This window comes from Mustela putorius, unplaced genomic scaffold, assembly GCF_011764305.1.
Source record: "Mustela putorius furo isolate JIRA1106 unplaced genomic scaffold, ASM1176430v1.1 tig00003845_pilon_pilon_pilon, whole genome shotgun sequence".
Classification (NCBI taxonomy): domain Eukaryota; kingdom Metazoa; phylum Chordata; class Mammalia; order Carnivora; family Mustelidae; genus Mustela; species Mustela putorius.
In genome coordinates this window covers 10,452,524-10,465,870 of record NW_025421998.1, presented here as the reverse complement: position 1 = coordinate 10,465,870, position 13,347 = coordinate 10,452,524, and the positions used below count along the sequence as shown (strand labels likewise).

At 37.1% G+C, this 13,347-nt stretch overlaps 1 protein-coding gene across 1 annotated transcript in view; it reads right to left on the bottom strand.

Annotated features, from left to right (window-relative positions):
• Positions 1-13,347, bottom strand: part of LOC101693045 (zona pellucida binding protein) — a 106,567-nt gene that overhangs the window by 45,482 nt on the left and 47,738 nt on the right. Inside the window, exon 6 of the mRNA XM_004739400.2 lies at positions 13,204-13,280. Coding sequence (XP_004739457.1) covers positions 13,204-13,280 — 77 coding nt within the window. The remainder of the gene's footprint in view (positions 1-13,203; positions 13,281-13,347) is intronic.

Below are 13,347 nucleotides of genomic sequence, written 5' to 3'. Positions count from 1 at the left end.
ACTCCACAGGACTTTATCTTCAAGCATATGACAAATTAGAAATGGACCAATTCTTCAAACACTACCAAGTTAAAAGTTCAACTACAATAAAAACAAATATTTAGGGGTGCCTGGGTGGCTTGGTCGGTTGAGTATCTGCCTTCAGCTCAGGTCATGATCCTGGAGTCCTGGGCAATCCCTGTGTCAGGCTCCCAGCTAAGCAGGGAGCCTGCTTCTCCGTCTTCTTCTGTGATCTCTCTAACTCTCACTCTCTCTCAAATAAATAAAAATAATCTTTAAAGAAATAAAAACAAATATCTGAATAGTTCTGTAACGATTAAAGGAATTAAATATGTAAGAAAAAGCTCGGTAAATAAAAATCTCCCAGTTTCCCAAGAAAATTCTACCAAACATTTTAAAAACTAATGCTGAAGTTAAATCATCTCTTCCAGAAAACAGAAGAGATGGTAAAACTTCCCACTTTATTTTGTGAATCTAGTATTACCTAAAAACCAAAGCCAGTCAGAGTCTGTATCAAAGAACAACTAGGGACCAGTATCGTTCATGAACTCAACACAGTATGAACAAACTAAATCCAACCATGTCTAAGACATTTTCAGCATGACCATGTGGGATTTATTCCAGGTAGGCAAGGTCGCTTCATTATTTTAAAACCAATCAATGTCATCCACATATCCGCATATAAAAGAAGAAAAATCCTATGATCTCAAAAATTAACTCAGAAAAGCCTTAGACAACAGCCAATACTTATTATTAACAAAATCTCACCAAAATAAGATTACAGGGGAATTGTCTCAGAATTATTTACAAAAAGCATCTACAAAAAACCTACAGCAGACATAGTACTTCATGTGGAAAGATGAATGCTTTCTCCATAAGCTCAAAAAAAAGGAAAGGGTATCTACTCTCACGACCTATATTAAACACAGCATGGATGTTTTAGCCACTTCAGTAATTCAAAAAATCAGTAAAGACCCAAACATACAGATTGGAAAGGAAAAAATAAAACTGCCTCAATTAGGAAATGACATGACTGTCAGCAAAGAAAACCCCAAGGAATGTGAAACCTTCCACAATACAAAAAACCTCCTAGAGCTCTTATCTAAGTTCAGCAGGTACCTTAGAAACAAGGTAAACACGTGCTGATAAAAATGCATTACCATACACTGACGAAGAGCAAATTAAAATACAGATTACTTAATGCTGTTCCACAGAAAAGGAAACACTTAGTATAAACTTATTAAAATGTATAGGTTATGTATGCTAAAACATACAAAAAAGATGATTAAAAAAAATGTCGAAGACCTAAAATGATGTAGAGAGAGATCACGTCCATGGATTGGAAGAAAGAACACAGTAAAAGCTAAGTTATTCCCAATTTTATACAGAAGCACACATCAGAGATACTATGGGTTTTGCCCCAACCACCACTCTAAAGCCAGTATCACAATAAACTGACTCAAATTTTTTGGTTTCCCCAGGCATACAAAAATTATATTTATGCAATCTTCTAGTCTATTAAGTGTGCAATGGCAGCAGTATGTCTAAACAAAACATTGTACAGATCTTAACTAAAAAATACCTTTTGCTAAACAATGCTAGCCATCATCTGAGCTATCACGAAGTCCTATCTTTTTGCGGGTGAAGGCTCTGCCTCAATGTTGATGGCTGCTGACTAACCAGGGTGGTGGTGGCTGAAGGATGGTGTGGCCATGGCCATTTCTAAAGCTAAGATAACAGTGAACTTTGCCACGTCGATTGCTCTTGCTTTTGCGAATGCTTTCTCTGTAGCATGGGAGGCTGTTTGGTACAGCCTGTACCAAAGTTCTGTCTACCCACAGAACTTCTTCCGAAGTTGGAGTCTGTCCTCTCGAACTCCACCACCGCTGCTTTATCAGCTAAGTTCCTGCAATATTCTAAATCTGTTGTTGTCCCTTCAACGGTCTTCACAGAATCTCCACCAGGAGCGGATTCCATCTCACAAAACCAGTCTTTGCGGGTCCGTAAGAAGCAACTCCTCCTCCGCTCACGTTTGATCCTGAGACTGTAGCAATCCAGTCCCATCTTCAGGCTCCATATCCAGTTCCAGTTCTCTGGCTGCTTCCACCACATCTGCAGTGACTTCCTGCACTGAAGTCTGGAACCTTCAATTTGTAAAGAAGCGCAGTAGCTGTGAAGCGCAGTAAAGCAAGGCGTAATAAAATGAGGTATGCCTGTGCAGGACTGACTAACATAATTCCTACCAACATCCCAAAGGGTTTTGTAGACATACACAGACTTTTGCTAAAATTTATTTAATGATGCACAGATCCTAAAATAGATAACACAATCTTGCTAAGACAGGGATACAATGGGAAGAATAGTGGCCCATCATTAAGGCCACAGTAGATAAAACAGGGAGGTATTGAGAGAGGCATAAACACAAAGAAGGGAAAAGGATAAAGAACCCAGAAATAGAGCCACACAAATATTCTCAACTATAGTCGAACAAAAGAACTAAAGCTATTCAATGGAGAAAGGACAGCATTTTTAACAAAGGATGTTGGGAGAAATGTGACATCCACAGGCAAAACAGTAACAACAAAAATAGGCTGGTCCTAAATCTCATACATAAAGCAAAACTAACTCAAAATGATTGCAGATATCATCTGTATTGTAAAAACAAAAGAAAAAAATATGTAAAATGTAAAAAATAAAAAATAAAGAGTGGAAAATCTTCAGAATATAGGACTATACAGAGTTCTTAGGTTTGATCCAAAAAGGCACAACCTGTTAAAAAAAAAAATGGAGATGCTTGACTTCATAAATATTAAAAACTTCTTTCCTTAAAAACCCTTGTGAAGAAGAAGAAAAGACAAGCTAAAATCCGGGAGAAAATATTTACAAACAACACATGAGAAAAACACTCAATCTAGAATATATAAAGAACCCTTTTCACTGAACATGAAATAAGCAAAAATTCCAATAGAAAATGAGCAGCAGATAGTTCATCAAAAGGATGTGCAGGTGGCAAATAAGCATAACAAAAAACGACCGACATCATTAGCAATTAGGGAAATGCAAATTAAAATCATAATGGGATAATACTAAATTACTTTTCCATGGGGGATAAAATAAACAATAGTTACAATACCACATGCCAATAAGAATGTGGAGAAATGACCACTCATACACCGCTGATGGAAATGTAAAATTAACTATAATATGATCCAGAATTAGTAAGCCAAAATGGTGAATTATTTTCACATGAAAACTTGTACACCAAAGTTCACAAAAGCTATAATTTTACCAGTCAAAAACTGGGATCAGTCCAGATGTCCTACAACAGATAAAAAGCTAAATGAGCTGTGGTATATGCACCATGGAACACTACGCAGTAATATAAAGGAACCAACATTGGTACATGCACCACCTTGGATATCCTGAGCGAAAAAAGCCAATCCCGTAAGGTTTCATTCTTTATGATTACTGAAACTTTAAAAATAGAGGACAGAATAGTGAATGTCAAGTGTTAAGGAAAGGGGGAGCAGGGGCAGAGTCAGGAAAGAGGTGGGCATGGCTTTAAAAAGCAAGAAGGGATCCTTGTGGGACTGCAACGGTCTGTATCCTGGACTATAGTGGTGTATACATGACTTAACACATAGAAACAAATATGCAAGACTGCAAACAAAGTTGCAAGACTGCAACTGTCTGTATCTGGACTACAGTGGTGGATACATGACTTAACACATAGAAACAAATTTGAGTAGACTGGCCAAGGCTAAATGAGAGCAGTGGATTTTAGCAATGTCAATATCTCTGCTTCTGATACTGTTCTTTATCAGTATGTTTGCAAGACGTTAGCAGTGGGAGAAACTGGGCAAAATGGACAAGGGATTCCCCTATAATATTTTTACAACTGTAGGTCTACTTAAAATTCTTAGTATTTCCACATAAAATAAAAAGATCTTTAAAAAACTGATGTATGAGTGTCCCTGTATAATTGTTACAATAATTTTAAAACAAAGCCACAAATTCTACAGCATGCATCTCATACGGTAATGGTGCTTGAACTTCCTTCTTTAAAGGAGGCAGACCTATGAATGCTTTGACCAAGATACTACAACACAGAAGATGCCAAATAACTCCCAAACTGAGTTAGAAAAGGCCTATGGTTTATGCTTTTCACTTCCTATGGCTTTCTTACAGTAGGTGACCCCCTGTCTCAGAAACAAACCATCTGCTATGAGAAGTTTAAACCACATGGATGTTTAAAAATATGGAGATGGTAGAGAATGGAGTGTGGGAGAGAAAAAAGAAAAATAGAATAAATCATAGCTTTAATTTTCCAAAAATTTGATGAAAAACATGAAATCATAGATTCAATAACCACAAACCAATCTCACATAGACCACATACAAATAAGACCAAACCAAAGCATACCATAATCAAATTGCTAAGAACTAAAGACACAGAAAAAAAAAAATACTGAAAGCAAAGAAAAAAACCAACACATTAAAACAACAACCTGTAGGGCCACCTCAGAGGCTCAGCTCAGTCAATTAAGTGTCTGACTTGGTTTCCATTCAGGTCATGATCTCAGGGTCATGAGATCTAGCTTCAGGTTGGGCTCCACACTGGGTGTGGTGCCTGCTTAAAATTCTCTCTCTCTCTCTCCCCCTCTCTCTCTGCTATTTCGCTTCCAACCCCTGCTCTCTCTAAAATAAATGTCAGTCTTTTAAAAAAATGTAAATAATGGACTTATCAGAAGCAACAGAGGCAAGAAGAGAGTGAAAAAGAACCTAAAATGTTGAAAAAGTAGGCTCCCAGATCAAAATTCCCTAACCAATGAAATATTCTTCATAAATTAAAAAATAAATAAATAAAAACAAATAGAATTTATAGGTAAAAGAAAACTGAAGAAATCCTTTGTAAGCAGATCACAACCACAAAAAATGCAACAGAAGATTTTTCAGGCTAAAGGGAAATAGTATCAGATAAAAACTTTGATCCTCAGAAGAAAGGAAAAACATAGAAAATGGTACTACACATGTAAAAGACTATTTGTTCTTTAAATATCTTTAAGATATGCATGACTATTTACAGCAAATGCCTCCAAAGTATTTTTATAATATAGGTGGATAGAATGACTGCAAAAAGATGAGGGTGGTTTAAATGAAGCTATAAAATGGCAACATTTCTATATTTAGCAGGAAGGGGCAAAATACACATTTTATGTGAACTGTGAAATGATAAAAAGATGTATATCACAATTTTTAGAGCAACCACTCAAACAAATAAGTCAAAGAGTATACAGCAATGAGGACAACAGCCAATTAAAACTTCTGAGAGGCCCATTTGCTTAACTTAATAGCTGCAATCTAACAGGAAGGTTTCCAACATAACATACATCAAGGGGACAACTGCATACTTTCTGGAGACCAGAGAGGCTGGGGGTACAACCTGTGTATCTCCCTCTCTCCCAGTCTGGGACAGCTATCTCCTGAGAAGGAGCTCCTGTAAATATTAGTCCCTGGTTTTTGCAGCTGCCACTAAATGGGCACTCCTTAATTACTGGGCTATGGTGGCCAGCAGGGCTCAGGTTCAGGGATTCAATGGGACAACAGAAAAGAAACCCCAAGGCTTGCTGCAGAGGGAACAATCAGAAAATCTCACCTCTCCCTCTTCCCCTGAAACAGGTAGGTGTGCATAATTTAAATGCTGCATCCTAAGGACCTGGCTTCCAATCACCCTACATATAGGTACTGAGGAGATCTTCCCTTTGGGACCCTGACAGATGTTGGCACACCCTCAACTAGTGGGAACCTGTAACATCAAAGAAGGTTGCTTGGAAAAATCACAAAGCATGAAGACAACAAAGAGTCAAAGACATTATGGGGATCCCTAAAAGAAAAAAAGAGAAAAGGGGCAGAAAGCTATCTGAAGAAACAATGGCTGAAAACTTCCTTAATCTTAAGAAAGAAACAAAATATCCAGATCCTGGAAACACAAATGGACCTGAAGAAGAAGAACCCAAAGAAACCCACACCAAGACACATTTATTAAATTATCAAAAACTAAACACAGAAAAAGAATCTTATAAGCAGCAAAAGAACAACAACTTGCTATAGACAGGGGAATCCCCACAGGACTACTACTGTTTTCAACAGTAACTCTGGCCAAAAGGGAATGGCACAATATTTTCAAGGAGCTAGAAGATAAAAACTGCCAAACATGAATGCTCTTCCATAGAAAGTTGTATGACAGAAATGAAAGGAGAGAGCGAGCTCTGCATACATTCAGAAGCTGAAGGAGTTCCTCACCTTATGAGAAACTGGCCTTATGAGAAATGTTAAAGGGAGTTCCTTAAGATAAAAGGAAAACATGCTAACTAGTAAAAGGAAAATACATGAAAGTATAAATTTCAAGGGAAAAGGTAAATCTACAGTGGAATTCTGAATAATCTACTGTTAATAGTTTAATCACTTGCTAAATATAGTATGAAGGTCAAAAGACAGTAGAAATAACTATAATAAATATAACAACTTACTAATGGGTACACAAGACAAGATTTAAATAGGGACATAAAAACATAAAACATTACGGGGAGTAAAAGTAAAGAGCTTCAGAATTCATGTGAATTTAAGTCCATTACAGATTAAAATAAAATGTTGCAACTGTAAAATATTGTACATAATTCTCATGGTAACCACAAAGCAAAAACCTATAGTAAGAACACACAAAGAGAAAAGAATCTAAACATAACATTGTAGGAAGGGAGCAAGGAAAGTGAGCAAGAGAGAAAGAAAGGAAATTAAAAAAAAAAAGCCACACAAAAAAATGCTGCTATTTCCATAACTACTTATTTGAAATGTGAAGGGACTAGAATTTCTAATCAAAAGGCATGGAGTGGTTTACTGGATATAAAACAAGACCGAACTATATGCTGTCTACATGAAATTGACTTCAGGTTTAAGGAAACACAAAAAATTAAACTGAAGGAACAGGAAAAGATACTCCATGTAAATAGAAACTAAAAGAAAGCTGGAGAAGCCATGCTTAATATGAGACAAAATAGAATTTAAGGCAAAAAATGTAGTAAGTGACAAAAAAGTCATTACATGCCCATCAACTCATGAACAGATAAAAAATGTACCTATATACCATGGAATATTATTCAGTCATCAAAAAGAATGAAAATCTGCAATAATGCGGATGGAACTGGAGGGTTGTATGCTGAGTGAAATAAGTCAGTCAGAGAAAGACAAGTATCATATGATTTCACTCATATGTGTAATTTATGAAACAAAACATGAATATAATGAAAGGGAAGGAAAAATAAAATAAGATAAAATCAAAGAAGGGGAAAACCACAAGATACTCCTCTTAACTTTAGGAAACAATCTGGGAAGGGGAGATATGGTAACTGGGTGATGGACTTTCAGAAGGGCACTTGATGCAATGAGCGCTGGGTGATATATGCAACTAACAAATCACTAAATTCTACCTCTAAAACTAATAATACACTATAAGTTAGTTAATTGATTTTTAATAAAAAATTTCAAAATGCACATCAGCAATGAAAATAAAGAAGTAATTAAAGGTACAAACTTCCAGTTACAGTTGACCCCCAACTACCCATGGAGGATATGTCCCAAAACCCCCAGTGGGTGCCTGAGACTGTGAATATTATTCAACCCCATAATACCATGTTTTCTTCTATCCACACACACCTATGGTACAGTTTAAATTATCAAGTATACCATAGTAAGGGATTAACAATAATAATAAAATAGAACAATTATAATAATGTACAATAATAAAATTTACATGAATGTAATCTCTTTATCTCTGACTCTTAAAATATCTTTTCGTACTGCACTTGTCCCCTTGTTTTACTTGTGATGATGTGACATGACAAAGGTCCCTACATGATGAGAAGAAGTGTGGTCAATAATGCAGGCATTGTGACACAGCATTAGGGTACTAATGACCTACTGACAAAAGAAGGAAGATCATCTGCTTCTGGACTATAGTTGACCATGGGTAACTGAAAACATGGGAAGTGTGTGCAGAGAGAATTTTAACATCTACTTCTCTTAGCAACTTCCAAATATACAATACAATGTTGTTGACCAGAGTCAAAGTGGTGTACCTGACATCCCAGACTTACTTACCTTGTACAGCTGTACACACAAAATGTGCAACTCTGTGTATTTACAGATGTCAACTTAATGTGGTAATAGCATTGCAATATATACATGTATTAAATCATTATTTGTATACCTGAAACTGATAACACTATATGTCTAAAACCAGTATCATGTTATATGTCAATTTTATCTCAATATAAATAAATGGGTAGATAGATAAAATGAAACTCTAAAAATACAGAGGATAAAAAAAGGGAACAAAATTAGGCAACAATAGTAAAACAGTAGGCATAAATCCAACTGTATCATAATTACATTAAATTTTACTGGAATAAATGCTCCAATTAAAGATTTTTTTATTGAGACAAAGGGGTTAATTATATGTTATCTATAAGAAACATGCATTTTAAATATAAAGACACAGAGAACTGAAATTAAGTGGTTAGAAACATATACCCCTTGGAAACAGTAAGCATTAGACAAATGAATTAACATTAATTTCAGATAAAATTTGAGAGCAAGAATTAGAAGGGCCATCTGTACCCCAATGTTTATAGCAGCAATGGCCATGGTCGCCATACTGTGGAAAGAACCAAGATGCCCTTCAACAGACGAATGGATAAGGAAGATGTGGTCCATATACACTATGGAGTATTATGCCTCCATCAGAAAGGATGAATACCCAACTTTTGTAGCAACATGGATGGGACTGGAAGAGATTATGCTGAGTGAAGTAAGTCAAGCAGAGATTATCATATGGTTTCACTTATTTGTGGAGCACAGCAAATAGCATGGAGGACAAAGGGAGATGGAGAGGAGAAGGGAGTTGAGGGAAATTGGAAGGGAAGGTAAACCATAAGAGACTATGGACTCTGAAAAACAATCTGAGGGTTTTGAAGGGGCGGGGGTGGGAGGCTGGGGGAACCAGGTGGTGGGTATTAGAGAGGGCACGGATTGCATGGAGCACTGGGTGTGGTGCAAAAACAATGAATACTGTTATGCTGAAAAAAATTAATTAAAAAAAATAAAGGGAACATTTCATAATAATAAAAGAACAAACTACAGTTTTTAGTTTAAAGGTCTCACATATTTTGTTAAATTTGTAATGAAGACATATGTGGGTTTTTTCAATAAATGCAGAATTAGTATTTGAACCAAATGAACAAATATCCATAACATAATCTCTCAGTAAATGAGGAATAGAGGGGAACTTCCTTGATCTGCTAAAAGGCATCTATGAAATTTGGAGCTAACAGCATATTTAATAGTGAAAGCCTAAATTGTAGCTTCCCTAAGATCAGGAACAAGAAAAGGATATCTACTCTTACCTCATCTATTCAACATCATACTGTAGATTCAAACAGGATCAGGAGAGAAATAAAAGGCATAAAAATCAGAAAAAAAGGAAACACTGTCTCTTATTTGCATTTGATGACATGATGGTTTACACAGAAAATCCTAAGTAGTCTTTAAAGCAACTACTGTAAGAAATGAATTTAACAAGTGGCTATAAATATAATATGCAAATATGTACCATGCAAACATCTACGGACAACTGGCCAATGAATTTTTTAAATAGTCCATTTAAGACAGCCCTAAAAAAATTAAAACCCACAAAATATTTAGGAACAAATCGAGCAGAAAATGTGCAATCCAAGCCCTTTAAACTAAAAACTGCCAAAGAAAAAATAATAAAAAGGTGAATTTTTTAAACCTAAATAAACAGGGAGAACTGACATGTTTAGGTATTGGAAAACATATTATTAAAATATTACTTACCAATTGACCTATAGATACATGGTAACTCTTATCAGAATCCAGGGCATTTTTTTATTTGTTTGTTTTTAGAAATCTGACATGGAGACTTAAAAAAAAATCTTTAATTAAAAAGGACCGAGAACATCTAGAACAATCTGTGAGGGTGTGCCCCTTCCAGAGGAACTCGCTTGTGGATTCAGGATGTAGGGGCAGGGCAGGCCGGATGGAGATGTCCAATCGGTGAGGCGTATGTATGTACTGGGGGAATTGGGATTCAATTGGCTGCCTGTGTAGGGGCGGGGCTCAACCACTCCTATAAAGGTTGGGTCTGTGAGGCTGTCAGAAAAAGGAAGCAGGAGAGCTGTTGGCGGGAGCAGAAGAGTCAGCGGGAGCTAAAGAGTCAGGGGGAGCGGAAGAGTCGGCGGGAACAGAAGAGGAGTGACAGCTCTTGTAAGAGCTATAACCGCCTCCTGCGGTCCTGAGCCTCCAGCCGCCTGCAGCTTCAAGCTGCCTGTGGTCCCACCTCCAGCGGTCCCACCTCTGGTAGCCCCTAGATGCCTGCAGTCCCGAGACACCAGCGGTCCAGCTGTCAGCGGTCCCGACGCCTGCAGTCCCAAGACATCAGCAGTCCAGCTGTCAGCAGTACCGACGCCTGCAGCCCCTAGACGCCTGCAGTCCTGAGACACCAACGGTTCAGCCATCAGTGCTCCGAGACGCCAGCGGCCCCACCCACTCACCACGACCCTCAGCAGCGTCACTGCAGGGAATGGCCTAGATCTGGCCACCCCGAGCCACGAGCGGCCTTGTCATCCTAGCCACAGCTCACTGGAGCTGCGTCATTCCAGGGAGCGGCTTCGTCTGGGAAGAGGCCTCCTCCCGGAGCAGCCCTGCGGGAGCAGCATCAGTGGGAAAGAGGCTTCCTCCAGAGTGGCCTCTTTGGGGAGCAGCCCTGTCCAGGGAGCGACCTCATTAGTAACAGTCTCATCCTGGGAGAGGCCTTGTCCAGAGCAGCCACATTGGGAGTGGGCTTGCCGGGGTCAACGTTGTCACCTTTTCGTAAGAGACAGCCCTGACCGGTCAGTGTCATTCTTGATGCTTGGCGTGAAATAAAGCTTTGCTTGACCTTCGCTTTGTATCAGTCTCATTCCTTTGATCATGGACCCTAACAAATCTTGAAAAGGAACCAAGATAAAATACTTATACTACTTGACATCAGATTTGCTGTAAAGGTACAGGCATGAACAAAGGGTGGCACTGGCATAAAGACTGAAAAATACATCACTGGAAGAGAAGAGTGGAAAACCAGTGCATCAAAGAAGAAACAGAATATATCTGGATCAAATCTTCAAAGAGATACACTTCCCCTGGGACAAATACGGCAAAGTAAGTCTGAATTTCCCGTAGTTGGGGGAACATTTTAGGTTACCTAGACCTTGCTAAATTCAAAGTGTATTTAGTAATAAGAAGCTAATACCAAACGAAAAGGCCCTAAAGTTGAAAACTGAATGAAATGAACAATAAAGCCAACAATACAAAATAATTTTTCAGATTTGTAAATCAAAGCCCCTGGAATGCTTCTGTGAAAATACTCTGGTCTGGAGATTTTGAATTCATTTTATTATTGTGCTAACTATTATACTGCTATTCCACTACCATCAACCAAAAAACACCCATCTATTTTAATATAATAGGCAAAAAGAGACCATCTTATGCCCAGAAAAGCTAAAAAGGGAAGCAGGAAGGAAAGCAGAAGAGAAAAAGGCAGATAGATGTATAGAAAAAAAAAAAAAAAAGAAAGGAAGAAAAGAAAAAGTATCCAAATGACAGGAAAATCATAGGGCAGAATGTTTGTTGATAGCAATGTAATACAGCTACATAATATTCTAAGGAATTAATAAAACTGCACACCTTTGTTACTGCAAGTTTCATGGAATGCAGAATTTGATATTTTTGTTTCAATATAAGAAGTACAAATAAAATTAATTCTCACTGTTGAATGATATAAGAAAACTACAAATGGATATCAGCATGAAATCACCTTGAAGGAAAATAATAAAATGTCTCTGTTTCCTTCCCTAGTCCTAATTTCTCTGCTTGAACACACATTCCGACATCACCAAAGAAATTACACCAACTGAAGGACTATGACTGTTCAGAAGTTTGAAGATTGGTAGGAATCTAAAAGATGTGCTATTAATTAAAGAAAGGATGATTAGCACATTACCCATGGATTAAGAAATAAGAATAAAAAAATAAGACTGACTACTCTCTGGTACCCCAGAACAAAAACCCTATTTCCAAAGTAAAAATAAATAAATAAATAAATATCAAATCTATCACAGAGATGAAGGTTAACCCCTAAGGAAAACTTCTAAATGGAATACCAGATAACACACAGATTGATGAGGTAGCTATATTTCAGGAGGCACAAATTAAGAAATCATACCCCTGTCAGTTTCACTGGGCAAAGTGATGGTTGTGGACCTGAACATGCAATATACCTATACTTTTATAAGGACATTTTGACAACTATCATAATGTAATAAGTAATCTTAAATTCCAAATATTTAAAAATAACATTTTTTAAAGATTTTATTTATTTGATAGAGACAGAGTGGGAACACAAGCAGGGGGAGGGGGAGAGGCAGGCTTCCCGCTGAGCAGAGAGCCAAATATGGGGCTCAATCCCAGGACCCCAGGATCATGATCTGAACCAAAGGCAAACACTTAATGACTGAGCCACCCAGGCTCCCCTAAAAATAATATTTTTTTACAAAGTGCTTCTGATCACAGGGGAGTAACCACAGATAGGACACAAAACTGCCATAAGTTACAGTGTAAACAGTATGTGAAGTATAACATGAAAGAGAAAACTAAAGTAGATTGCTGCTGGGAGGCTCAGCCTAATTTCTGCCTTGAGCATAGACACAGGATGCTGCTTTTAGAAGAACATTAAAATGGTTAAGAAACAAGGTAGATCAAATTTTATCATTTTAGGGTAGGGTAACGGTAATCCTTAGGGAATTCTACTTGATTAATAATTCTAAATTAACATGGAATAGCAAATAAGGCCAAAGAAACGGAAAAATCACCTTTCTTAACACAGTTACAAGATACTAAATTTTAAAGCATTTCATAAAAATATTAACTGTATTAAGTTCTTATCATTTATTATTTGATGAAGTTTTATTTTTACTGTTGAATTTCCTAAATTGAGGGGTAGATTTGATGTGCTCAATAACTACTGAGATGCTTACTTACACACTGTGCATTTTCATGTTTTTTTAAATTTCTCCAGCCTCACATAACATACCTTAGACAGTCTTTTGGAAGATTCACAATTATGGTCTGCACATGGCTTAGGTCCTTTTTCAGTGTCTAGAGATGAAACTGAAAAAATACATTATATTTTATCATTATATTTTATATTTTTATTATTTTATTTATATTTTAGGGC